Genomic DNA, 25,909 nt, shown 5'->3' with positions numbered 1-25,909 from the left:
ATGGCATGAGATCATCAAACAATGGAGCATTACACAATGATGTGATATCACACAATGGAGCATTAGATCATCAAACAATGGAGCATTACATGATGATGTGAGATCACACAATGGCGTGAAATCATTAAACAATGGAGCATTACACGATGATGTGAGATCACACAATAGAGCATTAGATTATCAAACAATGGAGCATTACACGATGATGTGAGATCACACAATGGCGTGAGATCATTAAACAATGGAGCATTACACAATGACGTGAGATCACACAATGGAGTGTGAGATTATCAAACAATGGAGCATTACACGATGATGTGAGATCACACAATGGAGTGTCAGATCATCACACAATGGAGTGTGAGATTATCAAACAATGGAGCATTACACGATGATGTGAGATCACACAATGGAGTGTCAGATCATCACACAATGGAGTGTGAGATTATCAAACAATGGAGCATTACACGATGATGTGAGATAACACAATGGAGCGTGAGATCATCAAACAATGGAGCATAACAAAATGACGTTCTTTCACACAATGGCATGAGATCATCAAACAATGGAGCATTACACGATGATGTGAGATCACACAATGGAGCGTGAGATCATCAAACAATGGAGCATGATACGATGATGTGAAATCACACAATGGAGCGTGAGATCATCAAACAATGGAGCATTACACGATGATGTGAGATCACACAATGGCACGAGACAATGGAGTGAGTTCATACGGTGGTGTGAGATCAAATAATGGCGTGTGGTCGTCACACAGTCACGCATCACACGATGGCGAGAGGTCATGAACGTGTTCGATTCCACAAAAGAGACGACACCATGGTAACACGGCGAATATGTTCTTTGCCAATCCATTCACAACAGCAATGGGTCGATGTGGGGAAGGGAGGTGAACTCCTCAACCAGAAAGCTGGCGGATCCGCTCTCGAAGTGCATCGCCTTCGCGAATCAACCTGGTCTTCGTATTCTCAAGATCCTTCTCTGTTTCTTTTAAAAGCATGATGTATTGGGTGGCCTTCCGTAAAACAGAAATTTTTGAAGGAATTTTGGTCTTCACCAATGGAGGGATCACAGCAGACAGAGCCGTGAAAGAGTGATTGAGAGAACTACGACGCAGTTGTTCGAGATAGTTGAGTATGCTCCCTCGCTGATTGTTGTCGCGTTGAGTTGGTGATGTAGGCTTAGCAATGTTTACGGGCAGTGAACAGTCAGTGGGGACCAAGGCCTCGATCCGTGTGTGCTCCACGACTGACGACAACGCATAATTGTGGTGCTGTTGTGCCCGAAGTTGGTGTTGTTTGGTCACACCTGGACAGCTCTGCAGTGGATGTAGTTCATGGATACCTGCTGTGTTTGTGTTCAAAGTCACAGGAATCTGGTCCACACCCACCACGTCAATCACCTCTTCTTCACTTTCCGCTTCATGTTTATTGTCCCCTTCTTCCGTTTCCTCTTTACCTTCGTCTGCTTCGTCTTCATCTTTTCCTTTGTCATTTTCCGATTCCTCATCGCTTTCCTTTTCTTCCTCTTCATCCATATCTTCCTCTTTATTATCCTCTGCAAAAGAAAGTTTTTTCAACATTGCATACAAATACTAGAACATCACTCCGAGGAGCGCAAACCTCCGCCAAGCTGAACAGGTCACGTTGTGTATCCCACTGATAGGCCGGATCTGGATTCGGACCTGAAACAAAATCGAATTGGCTTTTCTTGTCACCGAACCAACTCATCCACCTCGTTTTGTCACAAGTCGTCCACAACTTTTTGATATATCCTGCTCACAGACAGACAAACAGAAAGACAAGAGTGAAAGCATAAAGCTCCGTCCACCTTCGATGGTGGAGGTAAGAAGAAAGATTAACAAAGCAGAAGGACATTGAAGATGTAGGGGGTGGATAAGAGGATACAGAAGCAAACTCTCAGGAAGGAAAAAAAAAACAAACAGGAAATTTGAGGGGACAAGGGGACGGATGGAGGGAGTGGTTTCAGGGGAATAAAAAAGATCATGGTTATGGATGGAGGATAGTATGAGATGGTGGTGAACAGCAGTCTTGAAGACCTGGATGGATGAATGAGATTGAAGAGGATGTGGAAGGTGGTTCCACAGGCGGGAAAAAGAGAGGACCAAATGAGTGGTGGTGAGCGATGACACTAGATATCGGAAGTTTAATCAGAAGGGAGTTGTAAGTGGACCGTGTGGACCCAGCAGAAACCTGGAGCGGTGGGGGGGGGGGTACAAAGAAGGCAGAGAGTGCAAGCCCAGAAAGGAGGGAGTCGATGCATTCCATCAACCTCCCGATAACATTCCTCATGACACAATGGCGTGGGGATCTGTGCCGATGAAGTCGAAGTTAATGACCAAGAAAAGGAGTGGAGTAATTACTGAGATGGAAAAACTTGATTTTGTGGCTCCAGGACCAGATTGCAGAATCGTCGCGTGTTGATGATGATGATGATGATGATGATGATGATGATGATGATGATGCGAACTGTTTCGGGCATGAAGGCACAATGACTGTTTTTGTGGGCTTTGTCGTCATGTCTTGTCTTGGTTTTTGTTTTTCGATGGCACTTCTTTCATGATCCTGATCCACAATCCCACGCTCCAGACCACCCCCACCCTTATTGTCTGACTTTCATTGAGAATATATTTTGCCAAACTTTTCCAAAACCCTTCATAATGAGTGGAATTGCTCCAAGGAGCAACAGCATACGAGGAGGAGAAAAAGGAAGCTGTCCAAACCACTCTTCTTCCCTTCTTCAAAGGTCAGGAAACCCCATCAACTCCTTCAACAAGAAGAGGAACCTTGGCAGCCGTGCACGAAACCAGCCGTATATCAGATGAAGAGGCAACAAGCTCTGCCTCACTGTCTCACTCATCTCTCCAATCGTCACACAAACATCTCAGGCATCGACAAGCATTACACAGCGCAATATTTTTGCTGAGTGATGTATGCATTTACCTGCAGTAATTTATTAAAATAAACATATATCTATATTCTCCATTTACTTATTTCGTCACTGTCATTAGTGTTAACTTATTCGTATATGTAGTTGCGGTTGTGGGAATGTACTTCAAGCATCCAGTCACGTCACGGGTTCCTCAGACAGCTGATATTGTTAGTTTGTGTGTCGCAGGCCTTTGCCATCAATACACAAACACTGTATACATCTGTTTGCATCGATTGTATAAGAATATGAGCGAGGGGTAAATATTTTCTTTTGCATCTTTTGATTTTGCCAAATCCTCCCTTCAATGATTGGGCTTGTTTAATAAAATATTGTTGTTTGTTCTTTTCAACTTTGTCTCGGTTGTCCTTTCCTTCACTGGTCTGGTAAAGTGGATTAATGATCGTGAGACGGGAAGTTTTTGCCTCACTGATTGGCTCTGGGTTAGCCATTGCTGCACTCTCTGTCCTGCTCGGCAGTAATATGAGAGCGCGCTGAGGGTATGGTCCTTAGTTGAGTTGAGGTCCCACCAACTTGGAAACACGAAGTCATAGGTGAGATTACCCAGTGAGACCTAGGTATAGCAACCGGAGTCCACGGTTTCTTAACAACCATAGTTATCCGTAGCCGGCGGCCTTGTGGTCAGCAGTGGCGGCGGAATCGAGTACGCACGTTGTGAGCTTGGCGCATGTGCCGACCCTTAACAATATATCGTATTTATGTTCTGTGTTAATTTATGCAAATTCGTATATCGTGAGTAACCACTTTAGTTATCTTGGAATCACCGAAAATTACTGCCCACGAACGGATCCTCGTTTTTTAACATGCCAATGGGAAAAAGGCTTCCGGTTTATACTTTTTGCTCACCTGGAACAGAGTTCCAGGGAGCTTATGGGATGGCGCATTGTCCGTCCGTCCACAAATACTTGGCACTTCTTCTCTGAAACTACACATATGATTTCGATGAAACATAACCACAACGTTCATCACCATGATTGTGTGTACCAAAGTTTGTTCATGGCATTAAAAAAATCGGGCCCGAAAAGGGTCTGCAGGGGTTGCCCCCCGAAATAGGTATTTGCTTTCTTCTCAGGAACGACACATACAATTCTGATGATACTTGCCTACAACATTCATCACCGGTGATGTACCAAGGTTTGTTCACGGCATTAAAAAAAAACTCGGGGTCTGAGGGTCAACGGAGGGAGTTATGGGGGGAAAGGGGAGTTTCCTCCCCTGAAGAAGTACAAGCTTTCCTCTTCGAAACGACACACAATTCCGACGAAACTTGACGACAACCTTCATCACCCATGATGTACCAAAGTTTGTTCAAGACATTGGAAAAATCAGGGTCCAAGAGGGTGTGAGGGGTGTTGTCCCCCAAAATATGTATTTCCTTACTTCTCCGAAGTGACACACGCAATTTCGATGAAACTTGACCACAACCTTCATCACCCGTGATGTACCAAAGATTGTTCACACCATTAAAAAATCGAGCTCTATGGGGATCTACCGGGGGGGTTACCCCCCAAAAGAGGAATTTGCTTTCATCAATTTTATTTTTTTGGCAAACATCGACGAGGCTCGTATGAGAGCGAACACACAACCACAGCAAGAAGGAAAGCAGGGAATTTGAAGGAAGTAGATTAACGGGGGAAGAAAAGATCATGGTTTTGTATGGGGAAAGATATGAGATGGTGTTCATGAACAGCTCTTTTGAAGACCTGGAGGGAGGAGTGGGATTGAAGAGAGTGATGGAGTTTGTTGCAGAGGTGGAAAAAAAGAGGAATGAAAGAGTGAAGGTGAGCAGTGATTCTTGATTTTGGCAGTTTCCACAGAAGGGGGTTTTTGGCACACCTTGAAAGCCCTGTGTAAATACAGGGGGGGACAGACAACAGACAGAGTCGTGGGGGCAAGCCCGAAGATGATACGGGAGAACACAGAAAGACTACCGACCTGCCTGCGGTGAGAGTGTGAGAGAACCGAAGACTCAGCTTCATTACAGGAGATACCAATGATCCTAAAAGCCTTGTTTTCCATAGCCTGAAGCCGAGCTGGGTGTGAGGCAGAAGCATGACCCCAGAGGGGAGAGCAGTACTGCATCAGGCTGCAAACGAAAGCTTTGTGTGTGGTCAGGAGCTGAGGTGTGCCAAGGAAGGACTTTGCATGACGTAGAATGCCCAGACTGGCTTTAGAGGTTAGCTTGGAAATGTGGCTTTCACAGGAAAGATCATGGCAGATAGTGAGGCCCAGAAGCTTGAATGAAAGGACTTCTTCAAGAGGATTGTTGAGAAAGTTGATTGGGGGGGGGGGGGTTCCAGACGGTCCTTTCAGAGAGACATCGTGAGGGAGTGAGATCTGGCAGGGTTGAAAGACATGTTTCAAGTGTGGGACCAGTTTGTGATTTTATCCAGATCTGCAGGGAGCGAAGAAGCTGATGCTTGCCGATCAGAGGGATGACAGATGGTACGGCAGAGGGTGGAGTCATCAGTGGAGACATAAAGAGGATTTTCCAGAGAGTCAGAGAGATCATTGACGAAAACCAGAAATAGAACAGGGCCCAGAACACTGGATTGAGGAACTCCAGCCTGGATAGGAAGAGGGGATGAAAGAACTCCATTTCGGGCGACACGTTGACTGCGACACGTTGACAGGAAGTCTGTGAGCCATGAGTGGAGATGGCCTTGGATGCCAAAGCAAGAGCGTTTGGTGAGCAGGGCAGGGTACCAGACCGTGTCAAAAGCACGTGATATGTCCAGGGATGCAGCTGTGATTTCATGTCCGGCAGGCGGCATTGAGGACCTCCATCCATTGCTGGGAGAGCAGAAGCAGAATATCCAGGGTAGAGTGACCTGGTCGGAAACCAAATTGATGATCGGAAATCAAGCCATTGGAGAAGAGGAAGGATTTAATGTCAAAAGCGATGATGGATTCCATGATCTTGCTGATGATTGGGAGAAGTCTGATTGGTCTGTAGTTGCAGGGATCTGTTTTTGCACCTTTTTAATACAGAGTGGTAATGTTTGCTGATTTCCAAGCAGAAAAGATGACCTTGAGTAAATGAGGTAACTAGAACAGAGAGAGGGTGAGCAAGAGCAGAGGAGCAGGTTTTTAGGACACGTGGGCTGATGCCGTCGGGACTCGTTGCAGAAAGAACAGCAGATATTTTCTGGGAAATTTGTCAAAATCAAATCCAGAAGAGATGGAGCACCGTTGGTTGAGATCTGGACCAGGAAGTTGAGAGATTGTCAGTCCCAATGAGTCACAGAAGTCCTTTGCTGAAGTGCCATGGCAGGTGAGAGAAAGGTCCCCACACCAATCCAACTGGCATGATGACAGTTGAAGTCACCACATGTGAGGAAGAGAGAGTTTGGATGAGAGGATAGAAGTTGGTCCATGTTTTCAGAGAGCGAGGTGTAAATGGAGTCATCACTGTAAGGTGGACGGGACAGCACACATTTAAACAAGAGGTGGTAGTGGAGGGGAAGCCGTAGCCAGAGGTATTCCTGAGGGTGTGGAGGAGTGAGGGCAGTGCATGGTGAGTGAGGAATAGAGTCTTTGATGAAGAGAGCAACTCCTCCACCAGGACGAGGATCAGGTCTGTCATACCGGAGGAGGGAATAACCTGGAGGAGAGAAATTCAGGAGTCAGAGACATCTTGAAGGAGGAAAGTTTCTGTTAAGCAGATTATGTCTGGTTTGTCAGTGACAACCTGTATGGCGACATCAGTCATCCAAGAATGATGTCCCGGATGTGTAAGTCCACAATGTTACTAAGGAAGAGGGAGGGGGGGAGGGTTTGGGTGTGGGGGATGGGAGGGGATGGTACGACGAGGGAGGAGAGGGGGAGGAAGGGGGAATTGTTGACAGTGTGTGGGAGATCTCAGAAGAGCTAGGGGAGAGGGTCAGATGTGGAAGAGGACAAAGGGCTCGATGGTGAAAGGATGATTTTCAGTTGGGAGTGATAAGAGAAGGGGAAAAGGGAAGTGGATGATTTGAGGAGGTGGAAGAATGAGTTGGAAGAGAGCGTGGATGAGGGAAGGAGGCATCTTTGTGGATGTGAGGGGCAGCTTTGAGAAGGGGGAGTGAGGGGTAGATTTGAAGAGGAGGGGTGAGGGGGGAGAATTGAAGGAGAAGGGTGAGGGGGGAGAAATGAGGTAAAAGGTGATGGGGAAGCTTGGAGGGAAAAGAGAGAATTTTGCTTTGAAGAGGGAGGAGGTGGCTGATTTGAGAGGGAGGGGAGATGATTATAGCAGGCACGGCTATGGGGTGAGGGTGGGGAGAAGGGAGGGGAGGGGAAAGGGGAAGGATGAGACTGGGTCGTAGAATGTGAAGGCGTGAGCAGGAGGGAGGAGGAAAAACAATTGAGGGGGTGGGAAGAGGGGGAGGCGTGATGAGATTTGAGGGGGTAGGAAGAGGGTGACATAGCTTTGAGAATTGGGAGTGAGGGGGAGATTTGAAAGTGAGGGACAAGGGGGGAGATTTGAAGGGAAGCGGTGAGGGTAAGATTTGTAGGGGAGAGGTGAAGGGAGACATTTGGGGAAGAAGAGTGAGAGGGGAGAATTGAGGGAGAAAGGTGCGGGGGGAACTTTTGAGAAAGGTGAGGGGGAAACTTGGAGGAGGAAAAGAGTGAAGTTTACTTTGAAGAGGGAGGAGGCAGTCGAATTGAGAAGGGGAGGCGAGACGGAAGCTTTGAGAGGGAGGGGAGACAATGAGAGTAGGCACTGTCATGGGGGAGGAGGGATAAGGGAGGGGTGGGCAGAGGGGGAGGAAGGCACTGAGTCGTGGTATGGTAAAGATGGGAGCGGGAGGGGGGAGGAACAAGATTTAAGGAGGTGGGAAGAGGGAGGGGAGGAGGTGAGATGAGAGGAAAGAGAGAGCGTGATTGAGATAGAGGAGTTTTTTGAATGAGTGAGAGAGATATTTGTTCAGTTGGAACGGAGAACACAGATGTTTGAAAACCATTCAGTTTGGGATACCAGAGGAGGACCTGTTAGTGAAGCAGAGGACGGTGGAGAGATGCGAAGAGGAGGTATGATAGGGAGCAAGATGGGAGGAGTAAGGAGGGGGTATAACAGGGGAGGAGTTAAGAGGAGGTAGATTTAAGGAGGTGGGTGAATTTGCACAGAAGTTGGACAAAAAAGAACGATTAATGATGGAAACATCAACAAGAAGAAATGAGAGAACAAGTACGTGCCCGTTAAAAAAGAAAGAAAAAAATAATAATAAATTAATCAATAAATATTCAAACCGCAAGCAACAAACAACAACCACACAGGCTGTTTCTTCGCTCTTGCGTGCCCGGACGTGCGTGACCCGGAAGTTCGCATATTATTCGCAGTTACGATTATTCGCAATTTAGTTTTAATGGCCAATTATTCAATTAGCGCCAAAGTATTTTACCTTTTCGCAATGTCGTGGCAAGGAAAAAGAAAAAGAGAAGAGAAGAGAGAGAGAAAAAAATTTACTTCCTGATTCAGAGCATACTAGCACTCTGATGTTACCGAAATTTATACACCGTCTAATATGAAAACGATCATAACTTGGGGCATTGTGTTTATCTATAAATGCGCATAAGAAATCGAGAAATTATTAGAATACACGAAGTCATCACTCTCCGGAAGCCCGTACGTTGTAACCCGTAATGGCGAACGCGGCTGAGCTTCCCTTCCCCATCAGTCACGCCCACGCAACAACGTGTCTTGTCATTGGTTTGGTAAATAAATGGCCATAACTTGGGAGTTGGGAAGCACTTGTCCGATTAATATCAAACCTTGAAAAGACACATCCTCAGGTCCCCAGCAATATACCTGGCAAGTTTCAATTAGATCGGACCAGCGGTTGTCGAGAAACAGCGGTCACAGACACACACACACACACACACACACACACACACACACACACACACACACACACACACACACACACACACACACACACACACACAGACACACACACACACACACACACAGATTGCTGGAATTATAGCTAGATGAAGGAAGTGTTGTAAAAGGTGGAATTTTTCGACATTGGATGAAAGAAAGGTTGATTGGAACTCAGGTTTTAGAAGAAGAAGAAGAAGAAGAAGAAGAAGAAGAAGAAGAAGAAGAAGAAGAAGAAGAAGAAGAAGAAGAAGAAGAAGAAGAAGAATAAAAGCACAGCAGAGAGAGGAAGTCGAAACATTTTTAGAGATCGTTTGTTTTTTGAAGATTAGGGAGGGGGGGGCAGAGTACGCCTGATATTGGCTTCATGGTAAGGTTCTTGTGATCCAAGGATCCTGAGTTCAATTCCTGCTTGGCTGTTGAATTAATACCAGGTGGGGTTGACTTTGCCTGTCATCCTTGTGAGCTCGGCAAAATGAGTGCCAGCTTGCTGGTGTCCTGTGTGGGAGTGGTGACCCGTCCAGGATTGTGCGCAATCGCCCAGGAGATTGCTAAGTCAGCACCAGGAGGGATGCAAGGATGGGGGGCAGAGTAAAGGAGGAGTTTGAAGAAAAAAAGTCGTGAAGGTGAGTGGTGAACACCTTCCCGATCAGAGCGTGATTTGAAATGTGGAAAGGGAAGAAGAGGAAGAAGAAGAGTCGGTGGAGGAAGTCACGTGGTTACGGAAGGGAAAGGTGAGAAGGGAAAATATTTTTTTTGTTTGTTTATTCGATAATTCAAGACATAAAACAGAGTGTGGAGTTGGGAGGAAATTGAAGGAGTCATGGAGGGACAGTGGAGAAAATAAAAACTGAAGGTGACAAGGAGAAAATACAACAAGATGGTGCACACAGAAGGGTAGGCCTCAAGGAAGCCTGAAATGAAAACATCGACGAATACGCACCAATTAGCACAAGATTTAACACGAAACTGGACGGCAAACACACAGGGAACATGGAGACGAGAAAATAACAGCAAAAACGAACGGAAAACTTATCATTGAGAAAGTCAGCAAAGGCCCTGAAGAGGAACCACCACCGTCGCTCAAGAACCGGAACAGGAAGAGAAACCCCGTTCGCTGGTTCCTGGCTTCATCCTGGAACCATCTCATGGGGTTTCATGTTCATGTAAACTCGGACTCACATTTACCATGTCGTACCTCTTGCATCCACACCTTCCGACTTACCCGAGTCACTCGGTGTCTCCAATCCTGGTGCTACCAGTAACGCCTCCCCCTTGTGCACTTTCTTGGTCACGTGTTTCTGGTCCAGTGTTTGGGGTGAATATTTACACACGTTGTCTCGGTCCACCAAGCGTGTGACGACGAGCTTCGAATGATGGAGACCACAACCGCTCTCCACAACTTCATGACCATACGCATTCGGCTGCAGCTTCACATTTCCGAGTGAGGGATCATCTTTGTCGATCCTTTTTTGAACCGCAGGTGTGCTCCACAAACAGTCCTTTATGAGGACCTCGTTCATGTGAAACTGCAAGTCGGGTCGGCCACCCGGTTGGTTGTCCCAGCCGTCCGTAGATACCTCGGTGGTGCTCGGTGAAAGTGTGGGCAACAGATGAAAATCAAATTTGGTCCACATGTCGTAAGTGGGTGGAATCGCTTGGCATTGGTCACAAGGTGGGAAGACCTTCTCAGTACCTCGGTGGTGCTTCCATGCCATCCCGGTCTTAAGTGCTGCCAGCGTGTCTGCAATGGAGAGATATATATTGTTACGGATCTGGAAACCATTTGCATTCAACATCCAGGTCTGTTGCCCTCCTATTCTGTTGTTGCCGATTCAACGCCCTCTGTTGGTGATGGCAGGAATTTAGAATTTGTTCAGGCTGCCGGTGACGGCTCACCTACTCTTTGCGAAAGACACCATGGTTTGTTTAACACTCACCAATGGATGCTGGCAAACGGGACGTCCGTTTAACGTCTATCCGAGGGACTGCGCACGCATTGATGAATCACCTTGTCTGTGAAACACCGGGATGACAGTTTATAGATGCGTCAGCAATTGGGATTCGAACCAAGGCTAGACAGCTGAAGAGGTGAGTGTGCGTACCTCTAACGCCATCGTGTCAGGCCCAGCAAGGCGATAAACAACCAGGAAAGGAAGAGAGAGAGAGAGAGAGAGAGAGAGAGAGAGAGAGAGAGAGAGAGAGAGAGAGAGAGAGAGAGAGAGAGAGAGAGAGAGAGAGAGAGAAGTCGAGGAAGCACACACAACGTGTACACACTCCTTTGCTGCACCCCGCTTCTCTCACACGAAACACTCAAACGAGCACGCACACCAGCCAATAGAAACCAAGAAAACGCGCTGCGAGCACCTCCTGTGCATTCGGGCTGTGAGCAGCAGACGCCATGGTTCAAAGCTCACATCCCTTCACATTGGCGGACCGGAACGACGTGCCAAGAATGGAGGAGCAAATGAGGGGTGTGGGCTTTTATTAAACAAAGGGATTCCCTCTGTAAGATTTACCACACCACAACTTTATCCCGGAGGTCTGATGAGACCTCCTTGGTGCTCATGGTTGAGTGTTTGCAGTGAAACGCACTACCCAGCAGAGGAAACCTGCAGGAACAGCCGAGTACCTCCACCACCGAAGGTGAAGGAGGTCCTGTGTTGCACCTCTTTTCTGTCCGTCTGTTTACAGGATATCTCAAAAAGTTACGGACGGATCCGGATGAAATTTTGTGGGCAGGTTCGGTGCGTGACAAGGACAAACTGATTCGGTTGTGGTGAAAATCCGGATCCGACTACGAGAATTATTTTCGTGATTCTTCACCATTCAGAGATTGGGCTCAAACACGATATATATCACGATATGTCAAACATGTATGAGGCCAGATATGTTCTCGTGGATCAGGAAGTACAGGGCGGAGGTATTCGCTCTACCGAGTGCCCTACTAGTTTTATTCTGAGAGAATCAGAATCACTTCAATTTAACACAGGTGGAGGCCAATTAACTTGTTTGGTGATTTTGAAGGTAATTGGTCACACCGGAGCTCATTTACAGTTGCTATTTATAAAGGGGTGGGGGAGGGGGTTGGGGGGGGTGGACACTCATCCAAACAAGATATTCTAGTTTTGTATTTTTAATTAATTTTCTGAAATTTGTTTTTCACTTGGAAGTTCATTTCAACATCTGCAAACAATCGATTAATCTTTCAAGAGATTTATTATCTGAGACACAAAACTTCCATTGTTGAACCCAAGTCTCAGGCGAAGACAAACGCACAGACACAAAGACAGCAAGTCTGAGTTATTGTGACGTATTTCACTTGATCGTTCAGGGAATCAACTTCCACATCATGAATCAACTGTTTATTCAGTCATACCTGAAGCCAAGGTCGAAACCTCACGGCATCGTCCACCGGCCCCTTGTACACCCTGCGACAATGTCCCGATGTCGGCCCAGGATGGGTCCAAAGCCCGCCAAGCTGGCCCTCCGAGTCCAACTTTGTCCAGTCCCTCGAGGGTCGAGCTATTGACAGCGGTTAGCCGGTCAACCACGGTGCCCTTCACGTCGACCAAGCAAGAACTCTCATCTCCAACGACTTCTCCAGCCACGGGCCAAAAAAACAAAAAAAAAGTTTTTCCCGCCGCCGCTTCTTCTTCTTCACCGCATTGAATCCTCCTCCTCCTCCTCCTCAGGAGCCTCGCCACACGCAGCACGAGTCCCTGACGAACACGCCGTGCCTCGTTTTTTCATCCTTCACGGCGATCGTGCTTTTAAATTTATTTATTTATTTTATCTCCTATTGTTTAAGCACGACCACGTGCTCCACTGCTCGAGGCCTTGCCGTTATATGTCAGCAACGGGGTTCTTTACAAATGTGTGAGGCACGGCATCATTCCCGGCAGTGAGTTCGGTCATCATGTCGATGTTCACATCACTCGCTTTACATTTTCATGAAATTCTACTCAAGTCCTTGGAAGTTCCGTTGCCGCGCGAGTTCTGCGGGTTTTGTGCCTCTTGGAGTGACGTCACACTCAGGTCACCTGTGGTCCGTTGTTGTCGCCGTCTCTCTCGTCCCGAAGGCATTATGCCGTAACCGTTCGAGTAACCCTCATCTTATCATCTCGAGCGGCACTCAGTGGAGCGCATACCTCCGCCAGGCTGAACAGTTCACGTGTTGTATCCCACTGGTAAACCGGATCTAGATCCAGACCTGAACCAAAATCGAATCAATTCGTCCTTGTCACACTCTCAACCTGTCCACCAGGTTTCCTCCGAATCCGTCCGTAGCTTTTTGAGATATCCTGCTCACAGACAGACAGACAGACAGACAGACATGGGTGAAAACAACCTCCGTCTACCTTGGTAATGACCGCGTCTCTCACACCACACGATTTACGAACTCTCTCCACTCTCACTCCCACACCCCACCTCCCTCTGTCCCGACCCCGTTTTCCAAAGCCTGACGGTGTTCTTGGACCGTGTATTGGAGATGCTCGGATGACACGGTATCATCTCATCCCAGAGGTTATCCTCTCACAATGTGTTGCTGGCTGTGAACAAGTTGTGGGCAGACACCTGGGGCTTCGATCGTGCTGATGACGAGCTTGACCTCGATTCGATGCTCCACATGTTTTTATCCCCATCCAGCCAATTGAATTTGCAGGTACGTGGCGTCTCGGCTTGGAAGGAGCCACGGTTTTGATGGATTTCCTCCACTGAATATTAACGGAGCCATCTTACATGAGCAGCACACTCGACATGGCATGTTATCAACCCCCTGAGGGGGAGCCATAAACGTAATCAGATGTTGAATGTGGTCTTTTGGTTGAGTGAAGGGTACGAAGTGGACCCTACAGACTGTGTGGTCGTGCGTGTGTGAACTGGTGTACGAGACTTGGTGTTTGACCCACAGATGTTGAAGTCGCTCGATGACCATTGACAGACAAAGGAATTGGCACTGGGAATGTCCAGCAGGTACCGCCTGATCACCCCAAGCAGGTTTGTGTTATAAAATGAATTAATATAATGAAGTAGATTTCAATGGACGATGTGCACGCACCTCTGACGTCACATTGTTGATTGTCGGACCATAATAGAGGAGCATAAGGAACGATCTTTACCATGAAGGGAACACTCATGGTATCCTTGAATGAACATTTATTTTTTTACTTCTAGTGATATGGAGCAGTTGCTGGGTCAAACTACCGACAAGTCGATACCGCACACGGATGTGGCTGCAGTGGTTAAACCTTCCTCTAACCGTGGTAATTTATACCTGACCATCGTGAAGTTCCTACTCGATGTGACATCACATGGTGACGCGGAGGGGGATTGTGCAAAAGTTACCCAGGTATGCACTCGTGGACGATTAACTATCTGTCTGGGTATGTAGTCGAGTGTCGTCCCCGCCGCTCACACCAGCTTGCATTCCCCTCACTCTGCCTCCATTCCCCTCATGCCACCTTCTATTCCCTTCCCCTCACACTATTCCATTCCATTCCCCTCATACCACCTTCCCTTCCCTTCCCCTAACTCCACCTTCCGTTCCCTTCACCTCACACTCTCTTACATTCCCTTCCCCTAACACCACCTTCAATTCCCTTCCCCTAACACCACCTTCCATTCACTTCCCCTCACACTCTGTTACATTCTCTTCCCCTCATGCCACCTTCCATTCCCTTCACCTCACATCAACTTCCATTCCCTTCCCCTAACAGCACCTTCCATTCCCTTCCCCTAACACCACCTTCCATTCCTTTCCCCTCACACTCTGTTACATTCTCTTCCCCACATGCCACCTTCCATTCCCTTCACCTCACACCAACTTCCATTCCCTGCCCCTCACACCACCTTCCATTCCTTTCCCTTCCCAATCTCTTCCATTCCCTTCCGCTAACGCCACTTTCCCTTCCCTTCCCCCTCATGCTCTCTTACATTCCCTTTCCCTCACACCACCTTCCATTCCCTTCCCCTCACGCCACCTTCCATTCCCTTTCCCTCATGCCACCTTCCCATTGCTTCCCCTTCACGCTCTTCTATTCCCTTCCCATCACACCACCTTCCACTCCCTTCCCCTCACGATCTCTTCCATTCCCTTCCCCTCTAACCACCTTCCATTCCACTCCCCTCATGCTCTCTTCCTTTCCCTTCCCCTCACGCTCTCTTCCATTCCATTCCCCTCATGCTCTCTTCCCTTCCCTTCCCCCTCATGCTCTCTTCCATTCCCTTCACCACATGCTCTCTTCCATTCCATTGCCCTCAGGCCACCTTTCATTCCCTTCCCCTCACACCACCTTCCATTTGCTTCCCCTCACACCACCTTCCATTCCCCGCACACCACCTTCCATTCCCTTCCCCTCAGACCACCTTCCATTTGCTTCCCTTTCACGCCACCTTCCATTCCCCTGATGCCACCTTCCATTCCCTTCCCCTCACACCACCTTCCATTTGCTTCCCCTCACGCCACCTTCCATTCCCTTCCCCTTAGGCCACCTTCCGTTCCCTTCCCCCCTCATGCTGTCTTTCATTCCCATCTCCTCACACCACCTTCCAATCCCTTCCCCTCACACCACCTTCCATTCCCTTCCCCTCAAGCATCTTTCCTTTCCCTTCCCCCTCATGCTCTCTTCTATTCCCTTCCCCTCACACCACCGGCCATTCCCTTCCCCTCACGATCTCCTCCATTCCCTCCCCCTCTCACCACCTTCCATTCTATTTCCCTCATGCTCTATTCCCTTCCCTTCCCCCTCACGCTCTCTTCCATCCCATTCCCCTCATGCCACCTTCCATTCCCCTCCCCTAAACACCACCTTGCATTTGCTTTCCCTCAAGCCACCTTCCATTTCCTTCCCCTCACGCCACCTTCCCTTCCCCCTCATGCTCTCTGACATTCCCTTCCCCTCACACCACCTTCCATTCCCTTCCCCTCATGTTCTCTTCCATTCCATTCCCATCATGCAACCTTCCATTCCCTTCCCCTCACACCACCTTCCATTTGCTTCCCCTCAAGCCACCTTCCATTTCCTTCCCCTCATGCCACCTTCCATTTGCTTCCCCTCAAACCACCTTCCATTTCCGTCCCCTCACGGCAGCTTCGCTCGCCCCTCACGCTCTCTTCCATTCCCTTCCCGTCGCACCACCTTCCATTTGCTTCCCCTCAAGCGACCTTCCATTCCCTTCCCCTCACACCTCCTTCCCTTCACTTCCCCTCATGCTGCCTTCCCTTCACTTGCCCTCACACTGCCTGCTCTTCCCATCACGCTGCCTTCCCTCCACCTTCTCTCATGCTTACCCCCTTACTTTCTCTACCCCCTCCCCCATGGACCTCTCCTGGTGGTCTCCACGTACTGTATTGACGTGATGTTTCAACATACCCCATTTCGTTCAATCCTGTACTACTCCCCCTTCTCCACAAGTCCCACGACCAAACGCAAGTGGGGAACCCCTCCCCTCACATTTACCTCGCCCCCCACTTCCCCCTCCTCCTTGCTCCCACCCTCCCCGAGTGTACAGCACCATTTGTGGTGGATTGGTCGATGAGATTTTGATAAGGTGGTGAATCATCAGAGCTGTTGTTTTCGTCAGGTTGAGTTTGAGTACTAAGTGGACGAGTTTTGTATTTCGGGATGATTTCTCGTTTCTCATTGGTTGAACGACCACCTGTCCACACCACGTGTGTTTCAGGGCGAGTTCACCATTGATGGATCCAGCACCGAGACATTTGAAGAAGACGAGATCTAATGTGACCCACAGGCCAGGCAAAGTGATCATGTTACAAACACTGAGCATTGTGTAAGCACTGTACCGTACTGTACCATACTGTACCATACTGTACTGTATTTCACACGAGTATTTATTCTGCGGTTCCACCCCAGGGGTCTCTTCACACCCCGTTTCCGTGAATATTAAATATTTCCCTTTTAATGGTGTGTTGGAATAAACTTTATTCACATCGTGCACTCACGTGTTCCCCCAATTATATCCAACTTCATTGTCTTTCTGCTAATTACCAAGACAATCCCATGAATCATGAGTAGTTGCACAGTAGAAAGTAGTTTCCACGAAGTCGTTGCACAGCAGAAACAGGGCCTTTTGGGCAGGGCCGTATTTAGGTATGTGGAGTCCCGAGAGCATGTATGTATGTCGAGGTCCCTCCCCTGTAATATTGCTCGACAATATGTGGCCACCCAGAACAATTACATGGCCAGCTGAAACAATCACGGGGTCACCCGGAACAATCACACACCCATCCAGAACAATCACAACCAACGGAAACCATCACACGGTCACCTGGAACAATCATACGGCCACCCAGAACAATTACATGGCCAGCTGAAACAATCACGGGGTCACCCGGAACAATCACACACCCATCCAGAACAATCACACAGCCAACGGAAACCATCACATGGTCACACGGAACAATCATACGGCCACTCGGAACAATCATACGGCCACTCGGAACAATCATACGGCCACCCGGAATAATCACACGGTCACCGGAAACAATCACACGGCCACCTGGAACAATCATACGGCCACCTGGAACAATCACACGGTCACCGGAAACAATCACACGGCCACTCGGAACAATCACACGGCCACTCGGAACAATCACACGGCCACCTGGAACAATCATACGGCTACTCGGAACAATCACACGGCCACCCGGAACAATCACACTGTCACTCGGAACAATCACACGGCAACCTGGAACAAGGTGCTCTTCCTCCGTTCCAATTGGTTCTTGTGACCACGTCCTTGTCAAAGTGGACATCTCTCTGGCTGTCATGAGAGAACCACCTCAGCGCCGTCGAGTCTGGCATTTCACTCAGGCCGACTGGCAGGGTCTCCGAGCAGCCATCAAACTTCGAGACTGGTCTCTAGTTCGGGAATTTTAGCAAATTGTATTGACCATCTGTGAAAAAATTGCTTACCAAAAAATTTCTTCACCAACGTATTCATCTAGGTGTCTACTCACACCTATCAATTAGTTTAAACCCAAATCCTTGGGGAAAATTCTGGGGAGCCAATCAAAGTTCGGGTGCTCAGAGGGCCTGCGCGAAAAAATTGGAAAAATTAACTTTTGCCAATATTGACTTGTGGGATGTTTAACTAGGGGTTTTTGGGGGTGCTGAATTGATTGCAACCATTAGATTTGAGGAAAAATGATTCACTGGCCGTAAAATATTGACATGATACATTTTTAGATATCTCAGACTGTGTTTTGCGGAAATTTGGCTCAATTGATTCAGATTGTTCAAATTGTGCTGAAACCAGCATGCAACATTTTTGACACCACTGCTATATTGTTTGGTTATACTTGTGCTCATGCTCAGTAGAATTCACTGTGTTAGTTAAGAGCTTTTAGCTATATAATTATTGTGTACTAATCAACTAGTACACAATTCAACTCAACTAGTAGACTAATTCAACTCAATAGAAGTTGAATATATTCAACGTGGAGTGGACCTATTAATGTTCAAACACATCACTGTATGTGTGTTCTGTCTGTTTTGTATCAAAATTTCATGTCCTGTCTGTTGTTTACAAAAAAAGTCTCGTTTTTTTTTAGGACAGTATGGACAAGGATGTGACTGAACCTGGCTTGAGGTGTTTCATCTGTGGTGGTTCCGGGATTGAAAAGCATCTGCTCTCAAAAGTCTCCAATAAAGGTCACCCACGGATCTTATCACATTCTGAGGTTGTGGGCGATGCGGCGTTGATCGGGAGACTAAATGAGGACTGGAACAACGGAGAAGACAGCAAGTTGAGATACCATGTGGATTGTAAAACAGAGTTGTACAGTCGTTGGGAGAAGTATCTCCACTGGAACTGAAACAGCTAATCGTAAGTTTTTTTTTTTTATTCATCATTCAAAGGAAGTAGAATTGCAAATAAAAACGACAATAATAATTTCAAATTTGCTTTCTCAACAATATTTTTTTATTTCCATAGAACAAGATGAGGAGGGCCGATGCTCAGACAGGACGAAAAAAACGCTCCACCGTGATGTTTGCATACTCTGTGATGAAGGCATCAACGTTGGGACATTGGAACGAAACCCTGGTAAGTTGCGCGGTTACTGAGTCCTGCACAAGTTCAAATGTATATTTTTCAATTTTTTTCCTTCACTCCACCACTCATCCAGGCAGAGCCCGGAAGGTGTATCATGCGCCTGACAATCGCTACCAGGACCGACTGAAAAGGAATTTGGATGGAGACAGCTGTGAAACGACGAGATGCCTGGGGACGTGAGGTTGCCGGTCGTCTGTCTGGGATCATAGACTTGGTGGCAGAAGAGGCGCTTTATCATCTTCGGTGCAGGACCCTATTCGAGCACTCGTTTACAAACCCTGAGGCAATTCTAATAGCAATGCACTTATGAAATTAAAATGAAAATGATAGGTTCGGCTTAATTAGAAATGATATTTTTGTCCTCAGGTCGGACGGCCTATTGATGGAGAGACAGTTGCTGTTTGAGAAACTGTGCTTATGGATAGATGAAGGGGTGGAGCACGGTATTACAACTCTCGCAGAGATCCACAGGAAGATGGAAGAGCTTGACCCCAGCGAGGACAAAAGTCTGGCATACAGTCCACGGTATCTGGAAAATAAAGCTTCAGGAACAGTATGAGGAGACTCTCCACTTCACATCGGATGAGAGAAGAACAGATATTGTGTGTCTGTGAAAGGACTTCGTTGAGTGCCACACGTTGAGGGTCAGACAAACACAAACCAATTCGTTAACTCAGCCTTTGGCTTTGCGTGTCCGGGGTTGTAACTAGAACAGCACTCGGTGGAGTGCGAACGTCCACCAGACTGAACTGATAGGCCGCATCTGGATTCGGACTTGAACCAAAATCGAATCAGCTCGTCTTTGTCACACAGCCAAACCTGTCCACAACTTTTTTTTGAGATATCTTGCTCGGAGACAAACTGACAGGCAACTTCCGTCCACGTTCGGTCACAAAAACAACAACAACGACAACAACAAAAACTCCTCCGATTAAGATGTATTGCGCGTGTTCCTTGCAGCGTGAATGTGATTTTCCATTTTTTTTATTTTCGGCACGTCATCACAATTCCACGACTCTTATCTATATGATCCGCATTGTATTTTTTTAATACGTAAAGATTAACGTTACAAAGCGAATAAATAAATAATAATTGCCGTTAAAACATTTTCGCGTTTTTAAACATTTTCGCGCCATTTTGTTTCCACCTGCGGTTCCGGCTCGACGAACGTTTCAGGCGCCGTGTGTCCGTTCGGCGAACGGTCTGTGATCCGAGAGCGGTCATCGTGTTTCCCGCTTCGTGCGATCGACCCGCGGGTGCCGTTCTGTGCCGGCAGGACAATGGACGCGTGCGAAGAGGGACGGATGGAAGGCTTCAGGGTGCCTGGGCCCGTGGAGGAACTCGTTAAAATGGCCGTCGGGATCGTTCTCAAGCAGTTCCGTTTGTCCGAGTCACAAGGTTTTTCGCATCATCTTTACACGAAGCACCGCACACACCGACGAGGTGTTGATCATGATGATGTGTTGTTGTTGCATGTTGATTGTGTGCTTTGTTCTGCTGACCCTCGACACCCCCACCCTGCTGACCCTCGACGCCCCCACCCTGCTGACCCTCGACGCCCCCACCCTGCTGACCCTCGACGCCCCTACCCTGTTGATCCTCGACGCCCCCACCCTGCTGACCCTCGACGCCCCCACCCTGCTGACCCTCGACGCCCCCACCCTGTTGACCCTCGACGCCCCACCCTGGTGAACCTCGACGCCCCCACCCTCTTGACCCTCGACGCCCCTACCGTGTTGATCCTCGATGCCCCCACCCTGCTGACCCTCGACGCCCCCACCCTCCTGACCCTCGACGCCCCCACCCTCTTGACCCTTGACGCCTCCACCCTGTTGACCCTCGTCGCCCCCCCCCTGCTGCCCCTCGACGCCCCACCCTGTTTACCCTCGACGCCCCCACCCTGCTGACCCTCGACGCCCCCACCCTGTTGACCCTCGACGCCCCGTCCTGCTGGCCCTCGACGCCCCCACCCTTCCATATGAACACACGGACGGTATAATTTTCTGCGATGTTTCAGCCTCTCCTGTATGATTGTGAGGGATAACGCGCTCAATTGAGTAATCTTGCGCCGTCGTTGCTCGGAGTCTTCTTTTTTTACCATGCAATGAACTCGAACCCTTAATCCCCAACCCCTAAATAGGTATATCAACTAATTATCTGAAATTTAATGATATTCCACATAAAGGTGTTGTCCATCGCACACCGTCCGTCCGTCCGTCCTTCTCCTTTTTCTACTTCTCCGGCCAAACCGTTTCAGCAAGTCCTGACCGGTAACAGGAATTTTAAAGCTTATTCCGCCCACATGACGTTAAGTCGGTCAAAATGGCAGCCAAAGTAAACTTCTTCAAAAAATCTTCTTCTCCAGAGCCACCAGTTCGAATGATTCCTAATTTGGATTGTAACATTCGGCCGGGGTCGGGATTTTAAACTGCCAAGGTCGTGCCGATCACGTGACCGGAAGTGTGTCAAAATGGCGGTCCTGCAAATTCCTTCCAAAATCTTCTCCTGATCCACCAGTCAGAATGTATCAACCGCATCAAAATCTACACTCATTAAGGGGTGCACGGGGGGCGGGAGGGGGGGGAGTTGAACCCCCCAAAGATAGTTATTTGCTCTCTTCTCTGAAACTCTTCTTCTTCTTTCAGCTGCTCCCGTTAGGGGTCGCCACAGCGGATCATCCGTATGATCCGCATAGTGATTTGGCACATGTTTTACGCCGGATGTCCTTCCTGACGCAAACCTGGTCGCCTCTTACGACACAGGGATATGGTACACCTATTTTAACCGGGGTATACACCGGCCCAGTATACTGCATTATGTCGTCCAAACTGGCAGGATGGCCTTGAGGAAGACAGGGATCAAATCTCAGCAGGGCTGTCGTGCCTGAATCGTTTACCGCTCGTATTCAGGTTTGGGGGGGGGGGGGTAATGAACAGAGATTAGGGAAACGAAATACAGTACAGGGGTAGACGGCAATACGTTACATTCCAGGGTAGACGTCCACACAGGCGAACAGACAAATAAGGACTTTGACGCATGCCCAACGTGATGACAGTAGTCACGGCACATGTCATGACGTGCTGATGGTGCTATTATCCCAACGGGTTGAGAGGGGGCGCGAGCTACCCAACCCAACGCATTTAATTACATAATAACCCCTCCAGGGAAGGTGCTATTCTTAACGTACGGAACGGAAATAACTATTCTAAGAGTCTACGTGCTGTGCGCGTTTCAATTTCGGCATATGGTGTATAAAACAGCAACAATATCTTCAGCTTTGCCGACAAAAAACACTGCAATAAAATACTCCAAGACTCCTTTCGGCCAATCCAAGGAATACGCTACTTTTTCAAAGTGAAGGGAGTCCTTATGTACTTGTCTCTCATTAAAGGGGGGAACAAGTCTCACATGTCTGGAAATGTCCCAAGACTTTTAACTGGTCTACCAAGAGAATTGGGAAGATGTGGTCCTATTTCCACTCTGTAATTCCAATACCCATAGTTTAAATTGTCCCTGACTCTCCATTCCCTTAGTTTAAACTCTCCCTGATACGTGTTACCTGTCGACCACAGGCCACAGCAGAGAGAGCACCGGTAACCCGGAGGATGTCACGGCAGAAAATAAATAAAGACACTGATGCACTCTTCGTGTTGTTTTAAGGGTGAAATCAACACGCAACAGCAGACAGAATCTCCAAATTAAATAATTACAAACGTCACAAACAACAATTCAGCTCGAAGTTAACTCACGACTCTCGGTGTGTCAACCCAGCTCAAGCAAGCAGATTGTACAGGAAAACCCAGCAGGTTATAAATGGGTCAAAGGTCGATGGTGAGCACGTTTGACAAGATCTAGTCCAGAGGGTGCACAAAGAACGAAGCTGACTGGACAGTCACGTTTTTACGAAGGCGAAGTCCTTGTATCACCAAAGCATGGCGAAGAAGAGTCCAAATGTGAAGCGGTGTCAGATATGATGAAGATGAGAACTCCAAGCAAATGATGATGTGTTACTTTAAGGACAGTAGAGGTTGAAGGGGACGAATAAGCTCCAAGAGTATGCACCAGTCAACTGCCTTCTCAAAAATGGCGCCAACAAGGGTATTCAAGGAGCAACTTGGACATCGCCGAGATAACAGCAGTGAAATGTCCGACAGGTAGGTTCCATGAGTAGAGGAAGTTCAGTGAAGAATACTTCACAATGTATGATAAAAGAAGAGAAGCTGAATCTCCACACACCAATACACAGTGGGTTGAAGTTGATCTGCTGTGGTGAGTCACTGAACCGTCCCCGGTTCGCATAAAGAAGACCCAGATTCCTTCTTAGTTGGGTATGTCGGTTTTAAAATGATATGCACTGTTTGAAACAGAGTGTTGCAGCTCAGAAGAACGTGTCAATTGCTGCTGCTGCTGTTGTTGTTGTTGTTGTTGTTGTTGTTGTTGTTGTGACTTACCAGGAAATTTAACAGCCGATATAACCTTCATGTTATACTGGTCTGTAATAAGACAGACAGGGTGTAATAAACCCCTTGATATTAGCCAAATATATATATATATATATATATATATATATATATATATATATATATATATATATATATATATATATATTTGTCCCTGACTAAACACATACTGTATATATATATATATATATATATATATATATATATATATATATATATATATATATATATATACCGGGCGTAGTGGTGTGCGCCTGTAATCCGGCTATTCGGAGGCTTGGATTGGAGGATCGCTTGAGGACGGGAGCTCTGCACTGGGCCGCGCTATGAGAGGGTGTAGGGCAGCCCGGAATCATGGCGAAACCCAATCCTTATCCCTGTGTCGTAAGAGGCGAACAGGGTTGCGTCAGGAAGGGCATCCGGCGTAAAACCTGTGCCAAATCAGAAGACGGATCATAACGGATGATCTGCTGTGGCAACCCCTAACGGGAGCAGCCGAAAGACGAACAACAACATATATAGATATATATATATATATATATATATATATATATATATATATATATATATATATATATATATATATATATATATTTACAGCCACGGGTACAAAGTGTATTATGACGGGGTTAATCCCCGTTTCTTCTCGGAAGAACCGGACCTGGGGCCACTGCTCACAATTAACTTCATGGTACAGTGGGGTGCTTTACAACCACGAACGCCAATCAGTTAACCACAAATTCCAGTGTCCACCATCTAATTTGCCATTGAAATAGAGGTCATGTGGCTTCCTAAAAAGGGAACGTGCCCTCGGCAATGCACCAATCTTATCTTGATTAGATCTTAAGCAGGGCGGCCGAGCATTTACCGCTGGTGCATGCCGACTATGACCGGTAAATTAGTTTGGGAATTACCTCCCAGTCTATCAAGGTTCGGACAATGCTGGATCAATGGAAGGAAAGGACAAGCACGGACAACGGTCAGGAGCTGTAAGGAACCATCATCAGCTGTCAGGAACTGTCACCAACTGACAGGAAAACAGTCCTCCCGTCCTTTTTATAGGCGACCAGTGTGGGCGGAGCCTCAAGCAGACTTTAGCCAAATCCACCTTGCCTATCGGCATATCGCAGCACGTGACCTCCAACCGTCAATCTAGGGATCATCCCTTCCTCGTTCAGCTCGACACGAACAAGAGCCAGCCAGCATCCATAGAGCTGCCAAACGGGGAGTCAAACGTTTATGGAAAAAGGTGGCTTCAACGTCGTTGAAAGAGAGGTGGGTGTCGAACTCAATGAAAGATAGGTGGGTGAGGTAAATGATCCACAGCCGTATTTGACCATCATAATAACCGTTCAGGTAAAGCCTGAATAAGTGTGCTTAATAAAATGTCCTGTAAGTCCAAAGTGTTAATAAATCGTCCACCTCCACGCCAATATGTCCCGATGAAAAGGGGTAGAACGAGCCTCCGCTGGGCTAACGGCTATCTCTCGCGTGCATGAACATGTCATAAAGAGGAAAAGGCCACCCATAGGAAAGGGAATCTGTTATACACCCTTTTCCAATGTATCAAAGAGTTAGAATCCCACCAGATAAAGGGGATGGGTCTATTCTGGACATGCATTTCTGGAAATAACTGTCTGAGGACCTGAATGTTGTATGCATAAATCGGATCCAATTCTCAAATCCATAACACGATATATATATATATATATATATATATATATATATATATATATATATATATATATATATATATACTGTACTGTACTGTACTGTACATAGATTTTGGTTCCCTGGTAAGGTCGACATAGGATGGACAGACAAACAAGTTTAACTGCATGATAAATTATTGGGGGTCGGAATGACAGATTCCATCAAGATCCCCACTTTTAAGGACTGAAGTGAGAGTGGGATTTGTTGAATCTCTGGATGTATTTTACAAATGGGAGTGAGAGGTTGGGGCCACAGGATTTGGAAGTAAACACAGAATTAAGGCTTTCAGCATTCTCACGAGCGAGGTCGGCTGTGGTGCCATTTGAAGAGAGGAAAGGGATGGGGGGTGAACATACTTCGGGGACAAACTTAACAAGGTGCCATCATGTGTTGGATGAGGGAGACGAGTTTGAAAGTTAAATCTCGAGGTTGGACAGATGTTGTTTTCTATCTCTTCTGAGAGTGGATGCACTTGTTGAGGGCTTTGGTGGAGTGATCTGAGGTTGACTTCGGTGGGATTTGCCTTCCAGGATAAATAAAATTTATAATTCCTCACTTACACATAGCATGATCTTCCCTGTATACTCACAGAGCTTGTATCTTTGCGGTGGAAAGTCCAAGCAAATATCAAATTACTCCTCTTTCAACATTTAAAATTTGTCACAGTCTTGAAAACAACAAAATTAATACAAGAAGAAGACCCCTTCCCCGTCCTCTTCTGTTATTTTTCCAAGCCTCCTCCCCCTTAACGGCCCCTTGTGTTACCAATGTAATTAACCACTGAAATAAAAGTTCAAATGCA

General features: G+C 47.2%; 1 protein-coding gene, 1 long non-coding RNA gene and 1 pseudogene across 4 annotated transcripts; 2 read left to right on the top strand and 1 right to left on the bottom strand.

Moving 5' to 3' along the window:
- Window positions 1-123: 123 nt before the first annotated feature.
- LOC147006761 (myc proto-oncogene protein-like) lies at window positions 124-12,572 on the bottom strand. Its single transcript, XM_085867962.1, has 3 exons — window positions 12,234-12,572; window positions 10,080-10,598; window positions 124-1,581 (listed from the first exon to the last, which is right to left on the bottom strand). Exons 2-3 carry the CDS (start codon window positions 10,570-10,572, stop codon window positions 923-925), a joined length of 1,152 nt encoding a protein of 383 aa, XP_085724088.1. The 5' UTR covers window positions 10,573-10,598; window positions 12,234-12,572; the 3' UTR covers window positions 124-922.
- Window positions 12,573-13,448: 876 nt separating this feature from the next.
- LOC147006760 (uncharacterized) lies at window positions 13,449-16,832 on the top strand. 2 transcript variants are annotated; one of them, XR_015054619.1, is made up of 4 exons: window positions 13,466-13,520; window positions 13,770-13,855; window positions 14,033-14,207; window positions 16,541-16,832. It is a non-coding gene; the product is annotated as an uncharacterized LOC147006760 (long non-coding RNA). The 2 variants fall into 2 exon arrangements; XR_015054618.1 differs by having other exon boundaries at window positions 13,449-13,855.
- A 1,494-nt stretch (window positions 16,833-18,326) lies between these two features.
- LOC147006759 (uncharacterized) lies at window positions 18,327-20,443 on the top strand (annotated as a pseudogene). The gene is made up of 3 exons (XR_015054607.1): window positions 18,327-18,706; window positions 18,815-18,925; window positions 19,008-20,443. The product of XR_015054607.1 is annotated as an uncharacterized LOC147006759 (transcript).
- The last annotated feature ends 5,466 nt before the right edge of the window (window positions 20,444-25,909 follow it).

This window comes from Eptatretus burgeri, unplaced genomic scaffold (genome assembly GCF_056783735.1).
Source record: "Eptatretus burgeri isolate ZD-2024b unplaced genomic scaffold, Ebu_testis_v1 Ebu_testis_scaffold_3154, whole genome shotgun sequence".
In the NCBI taxonomy this organism is placed as follows: Eukaryota; Metazoa; Chordata; class Myxini; order Myxiniformes; family Myxinidae; genus Eptatretus; species Eptatretus burgeri.
The sequence above is the reverse complement of the archived record's forward strand: the minus strand, read 5'-3'. Positions and strand labels throughout refer to the sequence as shown.

Excerpts from the sequence above, each read along its gene's own strand:
- LOC147006761 (XM_085867962.1), bottom strand. The coding sequence starts at position 10,572 with ATGGCATGGAAGCACCACCGAGGTACTGAGAAGGTCTTCCCACCTTGT. Across the intron at positions 1,582-10,079 it reads GGAGACACCGAGTGACTCGG|AGGATAATAAAGAGGAAGAT; the intron begins GTAAGTCGGAAG and ends TTTCTTTTGCAG.